The sequence below is a fragment of the Neophocaena asiaeorientalis genome, unplaced genomic scaffold (genome assembly GCF_003031525.2).
Source record: "Neophocaena asiaeorientalis asiaeorientalis breed wild unplaced genomic scaffold, Neophocaena_asiaeorientalis_V1.1 scaffold96, whole genome shotgun sequence".
Lineage (NCBI taxonomy): Eukaryota > Metazoa > Chordata > Mammalia > Artiodactyla > Phocoenidae > Neophocaena > Neophocaena asiaeorientalis.
This window is the reverse complement of record NW_020175831.1, coordinates 1231166-1257031: the sequence shown is the minus strand read 5'-3', so window position 1 is coordinate 1257031 and position 25866 is coordinate 1231166. Positions and strand designations below refer to the sequence as shown.

General features: G+C 42.9%; 1 protein-coding gene across 5 annotated transcripts in view; it reads right to left on the bottom strand.

The window, feature by feature from the left end:
* The window catches only part of MAP3K20 (mitogen-activated protein kinase kinase kinase 20), a 168919-nt gene that overhangs the window by 7333 nt on the left and 135720 nt on the right, over positions 1–25866 (bottom strand). For 4 of the 5 annotated variants that reach the window (XM_024732834.1, XM_024732832.1, XM_024732835.1 and 1 more), the window contains exons 15-18: positions 22374–22436; positions 21308–21400; positions 4057–4173; positions 1639–1713 (exon numbers count right to left, since the gene is read on the bottom strand). In XM_024732834.1, the coding sequence (XP_024588602.1) occupies positions 1639–1713; positions 4057–4173; positions 21308–21400; positions 22374–22436 (348 nt within the window). The remainder of the gene's footprint in view (positions 1–1638; positions 1714–4056; positions 4174–21307; positions 21401–22373; positions 22437–25866) is intronic. The other variant, XM_024732833.1, reaches the window with a different exon arrangement.

Sequence of the window (25866 nt, the reverse complement as noted above, 5' to 3'; positions counted from 1 at the left end):
TGGTCAACAGGCTCTAGAATAATCCAGATTCCAAGTTCCTCAAGACCAGTCAACTTCTTTTATTTAGGTTCTGTGCCCTGCAGGCAACGCTTTGACAATTAATGCTCTTTCTCAGGTGCCTCATCCCTGACAGGCAGTGCACCCTGGCTGATGAGGATAAATCATTGCCGTTGTCCTGATTAGCTTCCAGCATCGGGTCACCCTGGATAAGCGGACTGTCCAGGGTTTGGATTTCTAACGTTAAAAAGCCACACCCTGGCATCTCAGAAGACCATCCCAATGCAGCAGCGCACAAAGTCCCACTCCAGGCTGACTTCCCTCACCTTACTGCTAGGAAGGGAACAGATAGAACAGGAAGAGTGGAAACTGTATTCACAGTCAGAGGACCTGGGTGTGACTCCACCGACTCTCACTGACTACCCCAAACCTCGAGACCGCCTTTCATCTCTCTGAGCCCGTTTTCCCTAGCTGCCAGGTGAAGACAATGCTCCCTATTTTTGACTATTTGCACATGGTTAATGAGATAACACAGGTGTAAACCCCTCTTACAGTGCCTAGGTCATGGCAAATACTTATTAAATGTTTCTTGGGTGAATAAATGAGTGAATGAATGAGGGTATGTCCTATTAAGGGTAGCTGCATACTAATATCTCCATGGGTGCCAAGACTCTGCTGTAACTGTTTCCCTCCACCCCGTTCCCCCAGGGTTTCTCTACCTCGTGAAGCAGATTTTCCCACCACTATGAAGACCTTGCTGATTTTTAAAACATAATTAGATCATTTAAAGCAGCAGACTACTTAAAACACCAACTGGCTTCCCACGGTGCTTACAGTAAATCCAAGCTCTTCACTGCGGCTCTGGAGGCTCTAGGCTCGGCCCCGCCCACCTCTCTAGCCTTGTCACGCCCTCTGTGCTTCAGGAACTTGCACTTGCCCTTCCTCTGCTGTTCCTTGTTGCCTCCCCCTCGGAGAAGGAGCCTTCCCTCACCATCCAATCTAACGCCCCGTGTCTCACTATTTTCTGGTTCACACTTATCACTCTGAGATTACTTATTTATCATCTATCTCCCCCCACTGGAGTACATATAAGCCTCGAGAGAGTAGAGATTTAGTCTATCCTAATCACGGAACGTTACTCATTGGTAGGTATTTGCTCAATATATGAATTTTAATTTTAATAGCACATTTTTCTAAAGTATACGTTTTTCTATTTTTCCATATATAAAATATGTGGAGTCTGGTTTTGATAGTAGACCCCCCTTATGGTTGTAGAAGTTGCACTCTGTGAAGAATTGCTGATCTACCTTCACCCCTAGACTCTAAGCACCAAGAAGGCAGAGCTCTGTTTTGGTCACTGTTCCGTATCCCCAGTACCTCACACATGCATACGTGGTATGCGGAAGGTGCTCAATCATTAACTGATGAATGAATGAATGACTACCTCAATCTCTAGGCAAGTGTATCCCATTCTCAATCCTTCCCAACACTTCGTTAGAATAATTGTATTGATCTTCCCATACTCGTGTTGGTTAAGTAGTTTCTCTTCCAATAAGTTTTAAGAACTCTGAGGGAGCAAATAAATCCCTATGGAGAAACTGATGGTGAAGCCAACAGGTGCCCACCCCCTGCCAAGCTTACCTCATATGTGACTGTGCATTCTACAGTCTGATTTTCCATTATTCCTATAATCCACTTCTCCATTACAAACGGGGGCTGAAAAAAACAAAAGTTAGGATGGGTGTAGTGCCATCGTACAGCCTGCCCTGCCACAGGCGCAGGTGTCTTGGAGGCCGGCTGTGCCGTACACAGCTGGCAAACGGCGTGATTCAGGTTATCATGAAAGCCATGATGTCAGATTATTAGGAAACTCATGTTGGTTCACATGTGATTACTCACAACGTGCTAATGTCTAATGTTTGGGGGTTTGGTTTCATAACATATCCTTTCCTATGTTTGTGAACAGCTAATCTTGTCTCCCACAATCTTCTCTTTTCCGATACATCACTCAATCCAATCATTAGGTCATTAACTCAAGCTAATGTCTGGAAGCCTCAGCGGAAAGTTTTCTCACCATTAAGAGAAAGCCTTAACAACCTTAGAAGACCCTAAAGTGACTTTTTTGGGTGCAAGCAGTGGCTGGTTTAGCGGCTTCATAACCACCCTGCTATCAGGCTACCCGGCAATGCTACAGGTACAAATGAAACTGGGAAGACATTTCTCCACTATATTAAAATAAATGAGTAATAAAGAAGCCTATGCCTTGGATCCTATTTTAAGTTTGATGAAAATGGTCTTTATTAGAAGTGAATCTCCACTTTCTTCCCACTCCCCAACCCATCATTCCAGGTTTAAGGCTGCAAATGACTGGCCATGAGATAGGCACAAAGCAAATGTGGTAGAGATTTAACTGGGCTTTTTTTTTTTTATCAAGAGAAAAACAAAGAGATTTTTATTAACATGTATACCTCATGTATACACAGGAGATACCCAGGGAAAAATGAGTAACTCAAAGAATTCAGGATTAAATGCCATCTTTATAGAGAAAGGGGAAGAGGGGGATGTAGGCCTCTCGGAGGAGAGTAAATGATTTTTAGGAAAGATGAATGGGCCCTCAGAGGGACAGACGGAAGGTTTGTGACAAAGTTTGTCTGGGTATGGAGTCAACTTCTAGTCTCTCCTGTGACAAGAATCAATCTTCTCTGGTTTTTTTTTTCTTCCTTAATGAGGATTTTTATTATTTCTGTTGATGTTAAAAAGTTCTACAGATTTTGAACGGCCTGCCCCAATCCTGTTTTTCCCATAAGCCCCGTTAACGTTGCTGCATGATTTTGCAGAAGATATGGTTCCTCTAGAATGTCTATATGGCCTTAGAGCAGAAGCACCTGTATTGTTTTATAACTCCACCCCGTTCTTTTTGTTCTGAGTGACTTCCTTCCGTTATCAGGCAATGACTTGCTTCTCAGTGACACTGAAGCCACTAACAACTGGCGGCAACCACAGATGGCACAGGTGGGGAGGAAAGAGAAAGTGTGTGTCCAGTCTCCAAGATACCAAAACACAGTCTGTCCCAACAGAATAAGGGAAAGGTGAAAGCAGATCACAACCTTTGTGATAAATAACATAACTTCCAGTTACTCAGGGCAATCCAACAAGGAATATGCGTATGTTTCTAAATTAAAAGGACTTGGGTGGTTAGCAGCCTCATGTCTGGGAAGCGAACACATTCGCAAGTCTAATGCTGTGGCTTTGAAGACTCTTTGCACTTCCCCACTTGTGTTTGTACCATGGCTCTTTGCTGCCAGCCCCATTTTCCTCACTGAAACCAAATACACAGTCAAGAGTGTACTAGAGTTAATGGCTATGTGACGTTTAGGGTGACTGTCCTATTGACATCATGGTTATTCACCTGAGTTGCTGAACTTCTACAATTGAAGTCTTATATGTATTTTTTCAGTATTATTGACAGATTTGAATTTTTCCATGTTGAAGAGAAGCTAAGCATTTCTCTAAGACTGTCTTCAGTGTTTTAATGGGCGTGCTTGTACCATTGACCCCAAAGTAGTAGTAAGATGCTCTCTGGCCACTCCGGGAATTCACAGGTGTGAACCCAAGGAAGCCACGAAGACTTCAACATGTGCCTCATGAATAATCTCATCTCAGTTCTTCAAGAAATTCACCACCACCAAGAAAGCCTTTCTCCTGACAAGTTTTTAAAAGTTGAAAATGACCCCAAATTCGAGGTAAACACTTACATCATTAGCATTTTATTTCCTTTAATAAATGATGGAATACACATAAAGAAATGTAGAAGAAAGTTAAAAAAAATTAAACAACACTTTTTTGTAGTACTTTTTAGTTCCCACGGTGTAAGTGGAATTTTAACAAAAAACTATTATGATCTCAATCTGCTAAATACAATGTACCTTTCAACAGCCAGCTTGAGGCTGAGCTGGTATGAGCATCACAGGCACAAAAGCACGCTGCTGCAGTATTTTAGTGTCTTTGTTTGATATCTGTGAATTCAAAAAAGCTTTTAAGCCGTAAATAGAACTCTACCTTTGTCATCTTTAAAATCTCTGCATCAGGTAGGTTAGTGTTGAATGTCACATCTTTGATGTAGGTTATTGCAATTTCATCCCCATCCATTTCCATATACATTTTCCACTTACAATCCTGGAATTAAAAGAAAAATTATAGAATTTGAGAAAGTAAAACCATTTTTTTTTGTCTCAATGTTTTATAACACATGACGTATTCTAAATGAAGTATTACTGGAGTGTTTTTTTTTTCTTTATCAATAAAAGGACATGAAATTAGATCTCTTTCTATATCTAAATAATCCCCAGGTGGGGCAGTCTTGAGACACCATTTATCAATCTAAATGTTCTATTATAGGAGTTGCAAACTCCACATCCTAAATGAGCAAGGTAGATAAAAATGAATAAAGCCAGGCAGTTTCATTACAGAGCCTTAAACTGTAATATTTCAAAATGGACCCACTTAATTTACATATTAAACATTGTAGGAATATTTTTCCATTGACCCAAAGAAATGTGGTCTTCCCACTTTTTTTGAAATATAAGTCCCTCTGGATCTACCTTTCACTTTTCCAGTGTTGGTAATGACATGGGTTCAAGAAATAGCTCCCTTTCTTCTTTTTTTTTTTTTTGCGGTACGCGGGCCTCTCACTGCCGTGGCCTCTCCCGCTGCGGAGCACAGGCTCCAGACGCGCAGGCTCAGCGGCCATGGCTCACGGGCCCAGCCGCTCCACGGCATGTGGGATCCTCCCAGACCGGGGCATGAACCCGTGTCCCCTGCATCGGCAGGCGGACTCTCAACCACTGCGCCACCAGGGAAGCCCCCCCTTTCTTCTTAACAGGAAATGTGAGGATGTACGGCAATGCATAACTGGCCCAAGGGTTGGGGTGGGGGTGGGGGGTCAGGGGAAGGGTTAAGGGACTCTTGGGATCTAAAGGGCAACTGCCCTAAAGGGACAGCCACCGCTCAGCTTCTGTTGATTGCTCCCATGTGGGAATATGAGTCTAGCCTTGCTAGGTCCTTTAATGATTTATGAAAAGTTGGATTCTTGTATGAAGCCTCTTGATTTTTTAAATGATGGTATGTTAATTAAATTTTCAGTAAAACCACGATGTAATGAAAGAGTGCTCTACACCATTAGTCACCAGGGAAATGTAAATGAGAACCACAATGAGATACCACTATATACATACCAGCTGGCTAAGACTGATAACATCGAATGTTGGCTGTGATTTGGAGCTACTGGGTTGTTGGTTGGAGTGTAAACGGTAAAATCACTTTGGGAAAAGTTTTGGCAATTTATTATAAAACTAAACATATATGTACTCTATGACACAGAAATTCTACTCCTAAGTATTTACCCAAGTAAAATGAAAACAGACTTGTACAGTATTCTCTGAGCAGCTTTGTCATAATAGCCAAAAAACTGGAAACAGGCCAAGTGTTGACCAACACTTTCATAGAATGGAATATATTCAGCAATACAAAGGAACTAATTATTGATGCATGCAACAACATGGATAAATCGCAAAAGCATTATAGCAAGTGACATTTTGTATAAAAAGAACAAACTAAGGCTTCCGTTTACATGAATTTCTAGAACAGACAAAACCAATCTACAGTGGAAAATATTCAGAAAAGTGGTTGCTTCTGCAGATGGGGACTGACTGGGAAGGGGCATGAGGGGACTTTCTGGAAATGCTAATGCTCTATAGATAGTGGTTTGGGTTATACAGGTATATGCATTTGTTAAAACACAGCAAATGTATACTTCAGATATGTGCATTTCTTACTGAACTCTAGTATATTGAAGTATTTAGGAGGAAGTGTACTCGTATCTGCAAATTACTTTGAAATGCATCCAAAAATAAAGATTGATAGATGGTTAAGAAGATAGAGGGAGGGACAGATCTGTAGTAAAGTAAGTAGATCCTGATGCTTGAATCTAGGAGTTGAGTATACAAGAATTCCTATAAAATTTTTTCAACTTTGCTGAAAAATTTATATGAAAAATTTAATAATAAAAATGTTGGGGTATAAACACTGTGTATGTAATTAAAAGGAAAAAGAGACCCATGTCTGTGCACCAAATTTGACCCCTGGACCATAAATTCATCTTCTTTCTTATATTATTTGAAGAATGAAGCATTCTGAGAGATTAAGGATAAAGCACTGACCACCTTCCATGCTGAAACCAGAACAGGCTCTCACACAAGCAGACCTGGAATGTTCCCTGAGCAAGCTCGGACACAATTATTATGGAAAAACGCTAACAAAGGGGCTGCTGAAAACCTGTTGGCTTCAATAGGAAGCTGGGGGCGCCCCATGTTTTAGGAAAGCTTCTGGACGAATTGCAGAACCAAGAAGGGCCCAGGCCTGAAGGGAGGGCCCCTCTTTGCCCAGCCACGTTCACAAGATGGACAGCCAATTAGTGAAGGAAAAGGTCTATTCAATAACGTGAAAAACTAGCTCTTGGCTAACACAAGTCAAATTAGTCGCTCAGAATTGACAAATCTCTCTATTTCTTTGTTTTGGAGCCACTGCTACCCTGGCAACGTGAGCCCTGAGATAACTGGGCAGGATAATCACTCTTTGGAGTCATGACTGCTCTTCTCTGAAACAGCAAGAGCCTCCTCAAGGCGGTAGCTGGAATAAAAAGCCTTAGAAAAGACAAGTTTACTTAGTTCTGTTCCTTGTGCCTGGCAAGTTTTGGAATGAAGTTAGTCAAAAGCACAGTTAAAAGACCTTGAATTGTGGTGCGAATGCCCAATCCCCTCTGCTTCACCTCCGTGACCTCAGGCCCCAATCAGACCCTGCCGAGGACAGGCTCAGGGGAGCTCTGCGTGGAGAAGGGTCTGACTGGAGGGAACCCAGGCTGTGGAGTGCTTACTACGCTTTCGGCATCTTGCTGGGTACTTACACTGTGCTCTTTTATTTGATATCCATAATGACCCTGCAAGTTAGCTTTATTTTCCCACCAGGCAAGTGAGAAAAATGAGGCTTAGACAGATTAAGGAATTTTTCTAGGTTTTCCTAGCCAAGAAGTGGTAGAGGTGGGATTAGAAAAGCACAAGGCTGGGGACTTCCCTGGTGGGTCCAGTGGTTAAGAATCCACCTTCCAATGCAGCGGACACGGGTTCGATCCCTGGTTGGGGAACTAAGATCCCACATGCCATGGGCAACTAAGCCCGCGTACCACAATTAGAGAGAAGACCCAACACAGCCAAAAATAAAATTAAAAAAAAAAAAGGCACAAGGCTGCTTGGCTCCAAAGTTGGAGGAGATACTAATAGGGAAGGGCAACTGGGAGGGTGGCAGGACAGACTCATTGGATGGTTGACAGAGCTCCAGAATGGGACCAGCTATTAAAGGAGCAGGAGCAGAGAAGACTTTGCTGATACAACCAAAAAAGCAAGCGGTCACAGGTCCTCCCCTAAGCCCCAACTTCTTTGTTTCCTCAAAGTCCAATGTGGAGAAACAGGATCTAGATATAGGGTTACAGTCCTTTTATTTTTTTAATTCTTTTCCTCTTAGCTGAAAGAAAGCCTTTTACCTGAACCATAAAAGAAGCTATCTTCTACAGAAGCCATAAAGCTATAATCAGAGAAGTGATAAGAGGGGCATTATTCATTCATTAAAAAGTAGGCATTGATTGTTACACAGATGGGAGAGAAAGAAAGGAAATATGCAGTGTTCACCCAAATTATTAATTTAATATGTCAAGGCCCTGATGTAACTCCTGGGTATTTTCAGGGTATGTATGCTTCTATTGTTGTCTAGTTAAGAAAAGTAATCTACAAATAAAGTAATGGAATTCTTTAAATTCTGCTCAATTTTAAATTACCCTAAGGTATTCCTGGCATTTCTGTTACTCGGTGAGCCAAAGGTGTCCGAAAGCATTCTCCACAACTCCCAGGACTTAAACAACTTATTGAATTCCACAGGACCCCACTGCAGACGGGATGCCGCAGTGTACGGAGCTCTTAACCAACGGATCATTGGAATGGTTTTCATATGAATAAGATGAATTAACTCATCAATAATATCACTGAAAATAACAACTGTGCATACTTATGAGCCTAATATAGAATTTTACAAGCACAATTGCTAGCTTTTCAGTTTCTTGGTAGTGATACGGACCAGATAGCGGGAATAGACTCTGATTTCAAAACCATTCACTTTTACCAGGGTGACCTATTGATTTTGGCTTGATGTGAATGACAGAAATGTGGGTATTGATTTCTGAATGGGAAACATTCAAGAGTTACTTTGAACGTCTGCGAACAACTCTTGATCTTGACAGGCAGAAATCAAAAGCAGACAGCTCTGTATTCTGAGAGAGCCCTGAAGGACTCCTTTTCCAAAACGATTTCACCCCTGGCAGTCTGCAGTGGTTCTGTTATTCACTCACTTGGTTTAAGGTGCTGAGAATTCCTATTCAAATGGAAACAATATAGGAAAGGATCATCACTGAGCCATTACTGGGGGAGCAAGACAGGGAGGAGGCGAAAGATCACAAGTTTAAAGGGCAACCACCTGAGCTGGAATCCCAGTTTTGCCTCTTTCCCCACAACCTCAGGCAAGTTATATAACCTGTCTGAATCTTAGTGTTCTTTAATGACGAGTGGGCGGTTGTATTTAGACTCAATGAGATAATGTGAATAAAGGACCCAGCACTGTGCCGGAGCCAGATTTGGAGCCCCCAAAGAAGTGATTACTGTTGTTACCAATACAGGTCCCCAACAGAGCTCCAATCTGTTATGACATCAGCCAGCCCGTCATCTAGCAGCCATCTAAGAGAATGGGCGAGAAGGTAAGTGAGGCAGGACGGTTCAAAGAGTGTCTAGAATAGGGACCTGGCCAGAGTGGACAGGCTGGATCAAAGCATCTTCCTTGGGCAGGAGTTTGGGGATCCAGAGGGCACTGACTGACACTGGTGCCGGGGACTGATCAGTGTTGGAAAAAAGAAGGTGCAGCCAAGTGGCGACACAGCAAAGACTGCCTTTATGAAATACGCAGAACGGAGAAACTTATATCTTCTTACATACATGGATTAGATAACACCAATACTGCCCTTTCCTGTTTCAACAGATCCTGATGCAGCCCTACCAACAGAAACCAGCAGATGTCCGGAGGGACAATGGCTGTGAAATGTGACTGACAGCCGGAGAGCCTCATCTTGGATGAGGACACTAAAGCACAGAGGGATGACGTAATTTGACCAAGATCACACAGAGAGCAGGTGGTGGGGTTCCGAACTAAACCAAGGGGGCCCACTGCGCTATGAAGAGCAGGTTTCCCCTCTGTCTTTTCTGAATCCTGAACTTGCCCTCTTACGGGTTAACAAGAGTAAGAATTATAGTACTTTCCGCCTTCCAAAGTCAACGAGTAGTCCAAATTATCTCGGTGAGTTCCTTTATAGGACGCCACGGCAGAGACTGAAATACTGAGTCTCTCCACTAAGTCCACCATAGTCCATTTCCCCCTCCTTTATTGAAAAAGATCATTGTTAAAAGTATATATGGTGCCATTCCACTGTTTGTAAGCTCCTTTTCTTGACTGATTGGGCCAGGATCTGGAATCACAAACACTTCCCTCCAGTCCTGGCTTAGACTTTGTGGCTAGGCAGGACGGCCACTCTCCAAAGCAGAAACAACCTTCTCCCATCTGTTTGCACAAGCAAAATCATGGGGCAGGTCCTGACTACCATGGATTTTTTATTTCATAACTAGATTCCCACCCAAGAGGACATTCCCACTTTTCAAATTTGTACCTTGCACATCTCTAGGGAGTGCTAGTTACTAATCTATAGGGAAAAGGCAGTGACACAGCAGCCTTTGGGGAAGTTCTTCACTGAGGCTGAATAGCAAAAAACAGCTATCCAAACCTTTCTACTAGCTAGATAATCTGCCCCTCCGTGCAAATCTATAAGAAACAGATGGGATTCTGTTGGGGAGAGGGGAATTTTTGCATTGGAAACTGATGAAAAAAATGACAATTCTGTTGAGTGCCCAGGATATGTACCATTTCAGCTGCTGAAATACCTGGATAATTTTAGGAGCAAGTGTGTGGTTAATGGAGGATGAGAAAGCATTCCGTTTGAACTGCTTCAGCATTGCCAATTACGTGAAAAAATTTTCTGAATTAAGATCACTGGCCAAGTAAAACAGAAACTCTTACACTGTGAAGTTAACATCCTAAACAACACTCAGTTAATGCTAAGTTAAATATCTCTTTGTGAGAAATCATTATTACATTCTCTGCAAGCTGTTAAAATTCTTTGGAGTTCCAGGCTAATACATGGGATGCCAAACATACACATCCCTTCTCCCTTCCATAAAAAGAAAAAAAAAAGAAGAAAAAAAAAAAAAAAGGAGGAAGGAAGAAAAGAAATAAAAAAAGAACTAGTCAAGATAGAGGTAAATTTTCTAAATAGAAAAAGTGATTGAAGTTAGCATAAAAATTATACTTAAATATTATTTTAAGTTCTGGGCAATTCAGAAACAACAACCTCTCTTTCTATTTATTTTTTCCTACCAAGATTTTATTGCAAACATGAACATTATAGATAAACCTTTAAAAATCTAGGGCCAAGATTATTTAGGACATTTGAGAAGGAAACAGACCTCCACATTCGGCTTTCAGGCTCCTATAGATGACCATTACCTGAAGGTTACAGACATTAACATTTTTTAAATGTATTTTTTATTGAGGTATAATTTGCACACAATAAAATGTACAGTTTTTTTATTTTTGTGGCCACACCACTCAGGCATGCGGAACTTCCCCAACCAGGGATCAAACCCACGCCCCCAGCAGTGGAAGCGCGGAGTCTTAACCACTGCACCACCAGGGAAGTCCAGTGTACAGATTTTTAAGTGTACAGCTCAATTAATTTTAACAAATGGGTACACCAATGTAATTACCCAAACAGGTAAGATATTCCACTAGCCTAGAAAATTCCCTCATGCCCTTTCCCAGTTGATAACTCCTCCACAACCGGGGGCATCCACTGGTCCAATTTCTACCACCCTAGATTAATTTTGCCTGCTCTAGAACTTCATAAAATTGGGATTTTGTAGTATGCATGTGTACATGTCTGGCTCTTTTCACTAGGCATAAGTTTTTAGAGATTCTTACTTAATCCCCACAGGCTTACCCTCTTATAGATAGCACTGCCCCCACGTTACAGATGAGCAGACTGAGGCTCAGAAAGTGTAGAGATTTGCAGCAAGCTAACTTAGCTACACTGGGCATGCCCAGTCTAATGGAGGGGACACTGGTTTTTAAAATCCCCATCACCACCCTACCCGTTCCCCATGACCAGAGAAAAAGTAAAATCACCAGAGAATGCCCAGGATTCTAGCAAAGAGGCCCTTCCACCTTAAAAAAAAAAATGGCCTGTACTGGGGAAACATTTTAAAATCTAAAATACAGAGGTCAGAATAAACTTTTTAAGATTCAAGAGGGGGGGAAAAAAGGGAAACAGTCTCATAGCAGGCGACTGACTATTTTGAAATGTAAGAAGTCATACAAGATGAAATAAAAATACGATAGAAATGTTGGTCATGCTGGTATTAAAAGTAGTAAGATGTTGATGATTTAGGCCTCCGAAGGCTCCTTTACACGCGTTGCTATTATCTCGCTCAGCTGCTGAAACCTGCTGTTTTAAAGGCAGGAGAGTGGAACATCCCGAGATAGCACCTGGGTTATTTATCATTATGTATAACCCTGGTACACTCTATTTTATTATGCTGCCTTTAAAAGGAAGATAATGCAAGTATGGTTAATTTGTTTCTCTTCTTTATCTATACAGTGTCGTGACCCATCACGGCTTTGTCCCACGAGATTTGTTTTTCAACCCAAAAGAAATCCACAAGAAACTCTCCCTAAAAATTCCATTAATAACCTCTTTCAGCGCATATAGGTTGCAGGGTCTGGAACTAAGAATGTTTTAATCTCTCCAGCAAAACAATGTCTCATAATGATGTACAGGACTATTGCTGTACTGATGAAGAATCATACATAATTCAGCACCTTTCACTTGGCACCACTGTGATGTCCTCATTAGCCGTGGCTCACAGTGTCTGTCAGATGGTGTCCATGTGAACGCAGGCATTATATTGTCTTTGAGATGTGCAGCTGCTTCCATGACACTGCCAGTATATAAAAACATGACGCCAGTTTGTTTTATTTAGTGCTAAACCTTCCAGTTTGTAAAAACAAGGCTGACACAGAGCCTGACATGAGGCAGTGAAAATAATTAGCTCTCATTTTCTCAGCCTCCTATTTCCTTCTCCCTGCTGTGTTCTCTTTCCACTAAACCACCACATGTCAGTCGAAATGGGAGGCAATTAGTGGGCTCATTTCAGTCCCCACAACTGTGCTGAAAAGAAAGTATTTATGATGGCACAATGAACAGCTGAAAGATTAAATAACATTTTCCTTTTGAAAAGAAAATGACTTCTAGCTAAATGGGCAATTTCTGATTATTCTCAAACAAGCCTAGAGTAGTTGGTTTTTAAAATACAAGAAAGGAAAATGAGTCATTTTTAGGTGAAAGAATCAAATAAAACTTGACACAGTAATGCAAATAACTCATGTTTTATTGCAAAATATGTAAATGCGTTATACCCTTAACAATGGCTTGTGTCTAAGGTCAGGGCAGACTGGTGCCAACCAGACACCAGTGGAGATAAGGTTGTTCTGTTGCCTTCTGGGGAGTTGTTATTTGAGTTATGCTTGAAAAAAGGACTTTAGGGATGATGTTAAAATAAAGTGAAACGAATCAAGTGAGATACACTTTCATACGATGCATCACACACTTGACTACCTGAAACATTGTTCAGATGTTAGTTGACATGTTTGGAAAGGGCTTCTTTCTTTCTTCATTCTTAAACTGTATTTGAAATTGGGAGGTACAAGGTATTCATCTTGGAGAAAAAGAATAGTAGGTCTTCCTCTTGATTTTTGAATAAATAAGAATCTATTCTATCTCAGACTGGGTTTCTTAACCAATATAGAAAGTGGTCTCGCTTACCTAATTACTGCTTAAATGTTTTTAATACCGGGAAATGGGCTGCAAGTAAACTTTCACCCAGGACCTTCAAAATACAAAAACAGCTCTTCTACCTATTAGATCCTCCTCCTACCTCCCATGTCTCCAGAAATGACTCTAAGAAGTACAATTTTTGTTTCTTTTTTTTAGAAATAGAGTTTTTGGGAAAAAAACCTAAACTGTCCTAGTTAGCAGGCATTGTTTATTCTCAATCCAAATCCTAATGTTGATGTGGTTGTCACACATCTTTGATTTCCCAACATAGTGCTTTTTTTTTTTTTTTTTTTTTGCGGTACGCGGGCCTCTCACTGCTGTGGCCTCTCCCGTTGCGGAGCACAGGCTCCGGACGCGCAGGCTCAGCGGCCATGGTTCACGGGCCCAGCTGCTCCGCGGCATGTGGGATCTTCCCGGACCGGGGCACGAACCCGTGTCCCCTGCATTGGCAGGCGGACTCTCAACCACTGCGCCACCAGGGAAGCCCTAACATAGTGCTTTTAATTTCATTCCAAATAATCTGTTCGTTTACAGTTGATTATTTCCAAGGTCTAATTTTTGGTTCAGAATACACAAGTCACTGTGAGTTATCAAGGCCTTCTCTCTGCAGAACTTACAGTGATTCCCAGAGACTTTTCAAAACCTGCTTCTGAAAGCAAAGATCTCTGTTATTATCAACAACTGCGCCTGTCATCATAAAGTTGCCAGTGATGGCTGTTACAACCGTTTTAAAAGGCAAATTTAAGTTCTGTTTCCCTGTTTGTATAATTATATTCTTACTTCCTACAAACTCAAATCCTAACTTGTGATTCATACACTGTGGTCAGTGTAGCTGTATGAGCCAATAGACACCCAAGGGGATCTAAGCCAACAATGGGTTCATTGGGAGCCTGGAACACTCTCTGAGCTAACTACACATTTTAATATAGCTGGAAACCAGCAATAACATGTTTGCAATTTATTTAAACCTATGTTTCATCAGGTATACTTCCTTGCTACTCATGATTTTGAAAGGAATTCATAATCTTGATTAAGAAGACTAAGAGTGATCCAATCTGTGCTGGAGACAGCCCTCATGAGCTGATTGCTTTCATCTCTTCCCAACTTCAAGTTCAGTGATGTCACATTGGCAATTTGAAATTGGCCACGGTAGGAGTATTGACGACATGGAAAGCTGCAAACACTACAAGTCAGGGCTGTTTCCCCAGTTATTAGACATTTTCTGGCAGGCCATTTCTACACATGACTATCAACCCATCAGCAAGGATGTACTGGACGCCTCTCCCAGTTTTGTTTTAGTTCTATAGGAGGCTGCCTGACCTGTTTGACGAAGCCCATGGCCAACGCGAATTGAAAATCAGCAGTAAGTCATGTAGTCAAATTCCGAACTGCATTTGCTCCTTTGCTGTCAATTAAAATTTGTATTTCTTACAGAACCCTACCACTGCAAGCTTACATACTGAGGCACACAAACACACGTGTGTGTACATGTATCCTTCCCCCCAAAAATAGTTGGTCATGGGAAATAAACTTCCCTACACTGAATTTGTCATAAACGCAAGACATATCAAAGTAAGGCAAAGCAGGGGCTTCCCTGGTGGCGCAGTGGTTGGGAGTCTGCCTGCCAATACAGGGGGCACGGATTCGAGCCCTGGTCTGGGAAGATCCCACATGCCGCGGAGCAACTAAGCCCGTGAGCCACAACTACTGAGCTTGCGCGTCTGGAGCCTGTGCTCCGCAATGGGAGAGGCCACAACAGTGAGAGGCCCACGCACCGCGATGAGAGGGGCCCCCACTCGCCGCAACTGGAGAAAGCCCTCGCACAGAAACGAAGACCCAACACAGCCAAAAATAAATAAATTAATAAAAAAAAAAAAGTAAGGCAAAGCACTGCCTTTTAGTTCTTCCGAAATGTACAAAAGGTGTTGACTTTTTACTTCCTTACAAAATCCTTTGTGCCCTGTTATTTTATTCATGTTTATCTATCCATTTATAAAAACTCCACAATAGGAAAAAAAAGCCCTATTTGGCAGTTTTTAATATTTATAGTGCTTTGAGAAAGGGCCTGGAGATTCAATTAAGTTTATTAAATACCACATTTTATAAGCAATCTAATAGAGACGTAAAAGCACCATAGGAAGTGGGAAGTATTTGTGAAAAGCAGCATTTGTAACCTATAGCTAAACAATTGGAGAAGCAGAACTATTGACTGAATTTCTTCGGGTGGGGAGTGGGAGAAGGGGGCCAGGTGCCAACAGTGACGGACGTAAGGAGGGAGGCAAGGGGGACGGAGAAGCCTTCTATTCCGATGGGGCCAGTTAGTGCTGCTTCCACCCCTTCCAAATGTCCCTCTTATTTTCTCTACCTGGTTCGCTTGCCCCTTCAAAAATGCCTCTCGAAAGGAAATCACAAGAGATGGTCATCTGGAGGGAGGTGGCTGGAGTCTGGAAGCCAGTCTCTGGTTAAGGGTCCACTGGACCCAGGGTGTCGTTTCCCAGGCTTCTCCCCTAAGCTCATCTCTTCTCTACAGCTGGTGATCCACTTAGACCCAAGGGAGCCCAGCTTCAATCAGGTTTCCTTGCCTCACTGGGGAGAAAACGGACTAAGGACACGAGAGAAAAGTCTGTGACTGTCCAGCACACGCAAGGAATGAACGGCTCCTCAGAGAGTTCCCTCCTAACTCTGCTTTTGAATTTTTATGACACAAGGTCTCAAAAGGATCTCGGTGAGAAAACTCCCGGGTGAGTTGACAGTTTATTCCTTGGCAATTTGAGAATCAATGTTCCTGACTGGTGAGCTTATAAGAGATATAATAATAAACTCTATGCAGCTGAATATTTCAATAAAAAAGGGTGGTCGCCACCCTGGGGAGTGCATGAAGCTGCCTGAGATTCCAGAAGCCGCTTTCCTTCTGTAGCGAGTCAAAGGCCTTAGATTACAAAATGCAAGGCACTTTCCACATGAAATAAAAATAGTGGTGGTTTAGTATTAACTGACCAAAAAAGGTGTTTGCCTTTTTATTACCAATACACCTATTTTGGGGGATGATGATACTTTTCAAAAAGAAGCAGTATGACACCAAGGTTGAGCCCCTGGGCTGGACCTGCCCCTAACCAGGTAGGAACTCTGGGGGAGGAACTTTTCCTCTCTCCTCCTCAGTTTCCTCCTGGGCCTGCAGGGATACTGCTCCCTATGAGGGTGGATGGTAACAATTACACCAGAAAAATGTTTGCAAAGCACTTGCCACAGTGTCTGGCTGAGGTATGAAATAATAATAATTACCATAAGCATTTCAAGCCCTTCGCCCAGGAAACTTGAGCTGAGAAAGACCCAATTTCTGCCAATACCACTGTCAACTTGGAGGCTCCCTCAATGTACATTGTTATTCAAATTAATAATTAACTTTACTCTTTAGAAATGGGTCAGGTAAATGGGTAAAACTTATTCTTAACTTCTTATTAATTAAAATTTTCAGGGAACCCTTTTGTCCAATTATTTCCCCTGCCAGGTTGTCTCAAAAAAGGAAAGGAAAGAGGATGTTTGTTTCATTTGTGGATGAATTCTTGAATTCCATATGGTGCTGGTGGTGAGGGCCTGGTCATCCTGAGGGGTTGGGGGCGGCAGCAGAGACTAAGTTCATGGGCAGGGGGTCACGCAGGTGCTCTGGACCACTGGAGCAGGCACAGGCTCCCAGACGTGAAAGGCTTTCCTTGGTCTGGTGAATCAACCTCACTTATGTGCCATAATCCATCTAGTTGTAAAATGAGGCTAAAAAAAGAATTGAATCTGAATTCTTTGACCATAAGGGTCGACAGGTCTTTCTTACAAGAAAAGGCTTTATTTTCTACATATATTTGTATATTTGTGGATAAGGTCACATTTCCATTGTTTCCTCTTAGTAGGCCAGTTACTAAAACAACAAACCAATTTTAAGTGCTAGCTAACTGGTGGTCCTTTTCAGAGGCAATGGGAAAACATAGCTACTATTTTCATGATAAAGTCACTGTCATACATTATTCCCAGTGGCTGCCGTTAGAATATATCTTTCATTTTAATTGTAAAAGAAAAGGTGAAATGGTCAAGCGAATCTCCCTGATACACAAACTCAGGTTTGGAGAGAACTTCCAAAACCCCAGTGTTCTCGTGTAACTTATTCTAGTCATGGAGATGGGGTAAAGGCTTCATCTTTTCTGTGAAGATGGGCTTATGGGAACTCAGTTAATTGGGATTTTGAGGATGACCTTTTTTCTTGGGTTCTACCTTGAAGGGTCAGGGTAACAAGGTTTTCATGTGGGGAATTTAAATTTCAATTTAAAGCACATTTGTGAGAAGATATTTCAAAATGTTAGGTTATAGTCTGACATAATTGGGTAGTTTAGACCTGGACAATAATTTACTCTAGGATTATTTTGTGGAAGTTTCCAGATGGCTTAAATATCTTGGGCCAGGTATTAGAGCTTAGCATATGTTTAATATATAGGTGATGATGAAGATGTAATTTCTGGTCTCAGCTCCGTCCTCTTACCCTAGGCTGGTAACACACCTTCTCTAATCAAGGATGACAATACCATGTGCCTTATGTATCTCACAGAAATGCCAAGGGGGACAAATGAGATGACATGATGAAATAACTTGAGCTCTTCAGAAAGAAGGACTCTCTAAGCATAAGTTTTAAAACATCATATTCAGAAAATTATTTGCAAACGACCATGAGCCTCTTCGAGCCCATATTCTAAACTCATCCCTTCCAAAAAAAGCTTTTCCTGGGAATTCCCTGGTGGTCAGGACTCTGCACTTTCACTGCTGAGGGCCCAGGTTCAATCCCTGGTTGGGGAACTAAGATCCTGCGAGCCGGGCGGCGTGGCCAAAAACTTTTTAAAAATTTAAAAGAAAAGGAAAAAAAGCTTTTCCTGATTAACCTCACCCATTCCCGTCACTTCTTTATTCTTTTAGCACCTTGGTGTTACATCCGCATTGTATATTTCACTCTCTTTTTTTTTTGCGGTACGCGGGCCTCTCACTGCTGTGGCCTCTCCCGTTGCAGAGCACAGGTTCCGGACGCGCAGGCTCAGCCGCCATGGCTCATGGGCCCAGCCATTCCGCGGCATGTGGGATCTTCCCGGACCGGGGCACGAACCCGCGTCCCCTGCATCAGCAGGCGGACTCTCAACCGCTGCGCCACCAGGGAAGCCCTATATTTCACTTTTGATCTATTGCATTATAATGTCATCTATCCAGCTGCTCACCTTAGAAACTGGGTGCCGTCCTGGCTCCTCCCTATCACCCCAACTCCAGCTAGTGACATAGTCTGATCAGTTCGGTCTGATCAGTTCCGTCTCAGTGTCCCTGGACACAGGGCACTTCCATGGCACTGCATAGCCTCAGCTCCTTGTCCATTTTCACCTGGTTGTCTGCACTGCCCCACACAGGACTTTATCACTCTATCCTGAGCCCTTTCCAATTCATCCTTCTCTGTGCTTTTGAGAGATCTTTTTAAAACGCAAATAGAATCCTCTCTACTCCCTGCTTAAAACTCTTCAAACTCCTTAGCTCAGCACGTAAAACAGTTCCTTTTCTGGTCTCCAGCCACCATTCTGGCCTTAACTCTCCCCACGCTATTCCACCTGCTCCATATTAAAGTTGCCCCAGGGGGAGCGATGCTTGAGTTGAGTTGTGAGGTCCTATAGAAATCAGTCCAAAGAAGAGCTGCCTGTGTTTTCCTGGCTTCTGAGCTTTTGCACATGCTGTTCCTTTCGCCTTCAATGTCTTCTCCCTACCTAATAATTCCTGATGGTTTTCAAATTTTAGTTCAAGTATCACCTCTACCAAGAAGACGTCAAGATCCTCTTCTGACCCCTTTCTACATCACTTCAGTGCTCATCCACTGCGATTTCACTGAATGATGTGCGTGATGTTGTAAAAACTGCATCATTCTGTATTAAAACCATTCACTGATCTTGTCTATTCCCATAAACTATGGGTTCCTTGCAAGGCAGTACTATACTTTTTTACTTTGCATTATGAGCATCTAGCATTGAGCCAGACACACAGTATGTCCTCAGTAAATTTCTGCTGAGTGAATGGATGAAATTATTACTCTGCATGGGTGACCAAGGATCAGCAGATAATCGAAAGTTGCAATGACTTTAGGCCTTGTGGATAACCAACGACTCAAGAAGTCTATACCATCATGGTGAAAACCAGACCACTATATTTGGTCTCCAATATCATTTATAGCTTCTGATTTTTACTAACTATGTACCTATTTCAGTTTTCCACATTAACAAGTCATTTCTTTGTTAATTGAAAATAATTTTCTTGGTTGAGATTACTCTTGACAAGTCTTTTTCAGGAAAATTCTTCCCTCTTCTTTTACCCCATCCAAGCCATAAAAATGTTTAAACACAGAGTACTCATAAATAAAGTGCCATAGAGTTGAACATCCCCAAAAAGGCAAATTAAAATGTGCTATTTATTTACCATCAGATGGACCTGGGGTGCCCACAGCTACAGAATCTCAGGATTGGAAGGGCCCTTGCTTATTGTTGGAGAGGAACTTACTCTCTTGCCCCCCTTTCTGGTAGCTGCTTCTAACAACAGGCATGAATAGACAGTGACCCATTCACAGAGGGAAAAGAAAAGTGTTCCTATACCAGACACCTAGAGTCAGAGCAGCTTTCACTCAACCAAGTTCTGTGGCCCAAACAAGGGAGGTTAAGATTTCCATTCAGCGAGAGCATCAATATACCTGCAGTGTTGCAGGTAAAACACTCTGTCCAGTGTCTAGAAAGAGCATCTTTTTTTTTAATATAAATTTATTTATTTTATTATTTATTTATCTTGGCTGCGTTGGGTCTTTTGCTGCTGTGCACGGGCTTTCTCTAGTCGCAGTGAGCGGAGGCTACTCTTCGATGCAGTGCACGAGCTTCTCATTGCGATGGCTTCTCTCGTTGCGGAGCATGGGCTCTAGGCACACGGGCTTCAGTAGTTGCGGCACGCGGGCTCTACAGCACAGGCTCAGTAGTTGTGGCGCACGGGCTTAGATGCTCCGCGGCATGTGGGATCTTCCCGGACCAGGGCTCGAACCCATGTCCCCTGCATTGGCAGGTGGATTCTTAACCACTGCACCACCAGGGAAGCCCAAGAAAGAGCATCTTTTGAAGCCCCTGGTAAAACTAACCCCTTGCAACAATTTCCAGTCATTCCCAAGTGCTGGTTCCAGGAATGACCTGGGGTAAGCATGGTTTAATTAGTGAGGGCCGGTGGGCCAGCTGAGCCCCACCAGCTCTCCTAGAGCAACGGGCTCATGTTGTGAGGAGTTGTTTTTACAAGGTCTCTTTGCAGCATCAAAGGAAAGGTACCAATAGTGCAGTAGTTAAGAGTTTGGTTCTGGGGTCAGAGAGGCCTGCGTCAGATCTGTCTTCTGCTACTTGCTAGCCATGTAACCCTTGGACAAGTTAATTGGCCTTTCAGAGCCGTAGTCTCCTTATTTGTAAAATGGGGGAAAATAGCACCTACATCTGAGTCCTGTATGCCTGGAACACGAGTGGTCAATTAATAGACGTGATCACTATTACTGGCTATTCATAGTAATCCAAAGTAACAAAAACCTATTATGATTCCAATTCATATGACACCTAGCCCACGTAATTTGCCCAGACTCTAAACATAACATGAAGTAGCAGCCTGACTGAATGAGATTTGGTCAAATGTCCTGCCACCCCATTTAGCGTTGATAATCTAGGTTTCCATTTTGCCTACAGTTCCATTCTTGCTGTTGTTCTACTCTCGATATTATAAAAGTGATTCCCGGGCTTCCCTGGTGGCGTCCCAAAAAAAAAAAAAAAAAAAGTGATTCCCCTTAAAAAACAAAGAAACTGGAATCAGGAAGCTGTGAAGCCAAGAAGCATAAACAATTACTCTAGTGTCCGTGCCCCCGACCTTAACACTCCCCACTGCCCACCATGGTTTGCAGTGCGTTTCCTTGAGGGTTTGGGTGGCCTCACACAGGGCTCTTCAGCTGAATGAGAACGATTCCTAGACTGGCTTACAGAGGCAGCTGGCAGCCTTTCAATTAAATTCTATTTTATAAAGTCTATAAATTTACTCAGAATCATGTTACCAGCTGGTAGGGGGTATATAAAACCACACAGTTCCAGGAGAGAAAAAGAGTAAATTAGACTGAAATTGATCCAAAGGATTTAAAATATGATTTACCTGTAGGCCAGTCCCTGGTTTCAAGTGAAAACCAAAAACAAGTTCAAGGTTCACTATTTTTTCCTCATTTTCTTCAGGTTCACCTACTGAGTCCTGAAACAGAAAACTAAGCACTGTTTATACTACATAGTGTTTTTACTTTTACTTCCCATGTAAAGGAGATGATTTCCCAGCACTAGTTTTTCCATTCTAATCTATTGCTTAATTTTTGGTTATTTTGGAATACACTACAAATTCCAATTACTAAAAGCAAGAGAAATGACATATTAAGCCTTTGAGAACTTTGCCAAATGATTCGTCTCATGCACTGCAAACGGAATGACACCATCTTACATTTTTCACAATGCATCTTGCATTGGGCAATTTTACCCCAGAAATGCACTTCGTCCCTGGAGATGCACAGAGACTTCACCTTGAGAGTTTCACAACACTCAAGATATTTACACCCTAATCCCAAAGAAGAATTATGCAGTTCCTAGAGCATCTGTGGATAGAGGGCCAAGCAGAGGAACAAATGAATCTTCGTGGGCTTAGAGATGGAAAACCAGAGTTGGTGGTGAATGAGAAGAGTTCTGTATATTGTTTGCAAGTATCTACTAATTTTATAACAAACTATGCTGTATACCTTTAGACTATATTCAAAATAATATGTTAAATATACTAATATGTTATTCAAACAATAAAACTTCTACCCCTCAGTGCAAGTGGCAATCCAGAGCTTAGCGTGTGAATTCCTTCGGTGGCTTCCATGTCGGACAAAGGTCTCCCGAGCCAGGTGGGAGGCCAGAGGTCCTCACCGACAATGTGAGCACTTATATCCCCTAGCCACTAAGGTGACATGTGTTGTTCTTATCATGACCGTATTGTTAATGTTTCAACTTGCAGGGAACAAGGTTGTTCCATTCATGCACATCCTCAGCTTCACTCAAAGGGCCTTTTGTTGGACAGATATGATTACATTTCACTTCAAACAACGGTCTCCGACATTGGCAAATTTAGGTGTGGATGTGGCTGGTACATATGTCAATAAAAGTAGCATATTCTCAGTAAGAAAAACCTTCCTTACCTTAATGAGTGGTGGGAAGTGAAACAAGTTTAGGTAATCGTGGGTTAACTTCTCAATGGCCGACTGTAAAAAAAAAAACACAAGAAACCCACATGACTTTATTAATGATCCGATAATGCCAAGAAAGGATTAAATTGTTGCCCACATGTAAAGGCATTCTTTATTTACGTAGTTCACAAAATACCTTGGGGATGTTAATATCCAACATCTATTGAGAATAAACCTGGTCGTTCAAAGTATTATAGGTAGTTTATAATTATTTAATGGAACAGGAAGATATTTTAAAGATGTTTAATCTCAGAGGAAAAAATAAATAAAACCGTTCTTCAAATACCGGTAGAGTATAGTAGTGAGAAGTTAATATTCTACTGTACAGAATGCAGTTGTCACCCCGAGTAATTGTGGGAAAAACAACAAAGAACATGAATATATCACCAGAGGCTCTCATTAGGGCTGAAATCTCACTAAAGGGTTTACTGCATTGAAAGGGCTTTTCTGTGGGTTTGTGTCCAAAGCTCCCTTCCCCAGTGGAGGACGAAGGACTCTTAAAGGAAAGGAGGACAATTTAAATGATGATTCTTGTTTATACTCATCAGGTATAATCCAGCTTTTCTGTGAACTGAGCATATCACATAGAGAGTAAAAAAGTACCGATGTAAGAAAAATTAGATGCATTTTTAAAAAAGTGAAATGAGGGCTTCCCTGGTGGCGCAGTGGTTGAGAGTCCGCCTGCCGATGCAGGGGACACGGGTTCGTGCCCCGGTCCGGGAGGATCCCACGTGCCGCGGAGCGGCTGGGCCCGTGAGCCATGGCCGCTGAGCCTGCGCATCCGGAGCCTGCGCGCCGCAACGGGAGAGGCCACGGCAATGAGAGGCCCCCGTACCGCAAAAATACAAAAAAACAAAACAAAACAAAAAGTGAAATGAAAGCTGTTGACACATCATCCAATAATGAGCACTTGTTGGATGTTAGGCTCCATTCCTCCTTCAAGGTTCCTCCACAGAGGGCTTCCAGGCTCGGGTGAGGAGGACGCCAAGACAGGCTGAAAGGAACAACCAAGTAGCAAAGGGCAGGTGGACAGACTGTCCACTTTGCAGTTGTATAATCGACCATCTGTAGGCTGAGAGACTCACTCGTTGAGAAGGTGTACAACAATGCCCTGCCTTCCTCAGTGAGACCGCAGAGAATCGAGGGCACTTTCTCACCCTCTGGATGGGTGTGTGTGTGCGTGTGAAGCACTGTCACAGGACCAGGCAGGTTCTTCCAGTCTGGAGGTCCCCTTGCAGCGTCCCATCCCAAATGGCCCAGCTTGAAGGATTCTTTATCCTCGTTGCCCCGAGAGTATATGAAGGATGCTCCCAGACCTCCCATGGAAAGGGCCGTTTCCATGACCCTTTCCCCTTACTCTTTCCCTCTCGTGTAAGCTTATTTGTCAGAAGTACCCAGGACCCAGCTGAGTTTAAGAGAGTGTCACCTGTGGGCCAAGCCCCCCACCCCTGCCCACCCCTGGGGCGGCCACTGTAATAGGGCCCTGGCTTTGGCAGAGGTGTAGGGCCCGCACGCCTGACTTTTGAGACCCACCCCCGCCAGGGACTGACTGTCTTTCTGTGCACATACAGACTCTTCCAGGAGGGAGTCTGCGGTCCCTGCAGATGCTGGCTACACCCCCCCCTTTGGAGCTCAGGACAGACACTCCGCTCCCAAATGCCAAGACTCTGAATTAAGAGAAGCTGTATATACATGTTTTCTCTCTTTTCTGGGATGTAAATTCCTTAAGGGCAGGAGTCTTTGTTTCTTCGCAGGCCCAGGACTGTGATCAGTAGGCATCCACTGGATTTGCTGAACCATAATCAGTAAGTTTGGACATCGCTTGCTCTAACGATACCAACCAGCACAGAGGGGCACTTAGACTGTCGTAGGCTGGGTCTGGGAATATTTAAATCACCGAGGCTGTTGAGGAGCTATCACAACTTGCCACCCCTTTTCCTCCTGACTGCTCCTTAAGGAACGAGTCCTATTTCAAAGGCAGGAGAGGGGAAGGGGAGTTGGGAGCATCTTTTTGGCATCTGCTAAATGGGACAAGATTTATCAAATGTCTCTCTTTGAACCCTGAAACTTCTCTGTACCAGAGAGAAGAATTTTTCCTACTGTAGCCCATCTAAGCCAGCGTTGCTTTTCAGGACGGATTTGCCCACAGCTGGAGGTTGAGATTAAATTATTTACCATCATTTAAGATGTATGTTTATGCACGAGGTTTCCTGCCCAGCAGGTGGTAGGTTAAGGCTAAGCCATCATCTAAAGGGTGCTGAGGGGCTGTAAGGATGTTCCTTATGTGGATTCAGGGCCCATAGGACAGAAGTGGATGTGTTCTCTTTGGACCTCAGGGAGGATTTCCCTGAAAAAGCCTGGTATCAGTAGCTCCAACTGAGGCAAAGGGGAAAGTTGTTGGCAAGTTGGTAGAGCCTTTGTCAAGATGTGGATTTGGATAAGAAGTTGCTTTTTCTACATTTCCTTCCCTTTAAAAAAAAATATTTATTTTATTTATCTATTTATTTTCGCCATGTGGGGTCTTAGTAGCGGCCTGCGGACTCATAGTTGGTGGCATGCATGCGGGGTCTAGTTCCCCGACCAGGGATCGAACCCGGGCCCCCTGCATGGGGAGCGCGGAATCTTACCCACTGGACCCACCAGCGAAGTCCCTACATTTCCTTCTTTATTCTATTTCTCTTCTTTCTAACCTGTGTCCACCCTTCCGTCTACCCACACTGGGGTTGAGGAGGTTTGGGGCGTAAACTCGATTTCATTGTAAGATCTCTCTTGAAACAGACCTCTGAATAATAACAAGGTGTACACAGATGCCAGCAAGTGTTATTTGGTTTGAGTAACTAAAAAGCAAAACAAAACAAAGAAACAGAAAAACAGAACTGGTTGCTAAACTACAAAAAAAGCAACAACAACAAAAACAGAGGTTTAGCTTTGAAAGTGTTTAAGGGACTTCCCTGGTGGTGCAGTGGTTAAGAATCCGCTTCCCAATGCAAGGGAGACGGGTTCGAGCCCTTGTCTGGGAAGATCCCACATGCCGCGGAGCAACTAAGCCCGTGTGCCACAACAACTGAGCCCATGTGCCACAACTACTGAAGCCCGTGTGCCTAGAGCCCTGCTCCACAACAAGAGAAGCCACTGCAATGAGAAGCCCATGCACCTCAAGGAAGAGTAGGCCCCACTGGCCGCAACTAGAGAAAGCCTGTGCACAGCAACGAAGACCCAGCACAGCCAAATAAATAAATAAATAAATAAATAGATTTATTAAGAAAAAAAGAAAGGAAAGCTTTCAAGACTGAAGTTCTGGGGGGAAATGTCAGGATTTCCTGAGAAAATGAGGGATAAGGGTACACATAAGGTGGTGTCTGTTCTGGGTAAAATTTGGAAGATTGCAGACTTCACTCAGTCTGTGGACACGTCCTGGCATCGTTAGGGGTCCCTAATGGATATC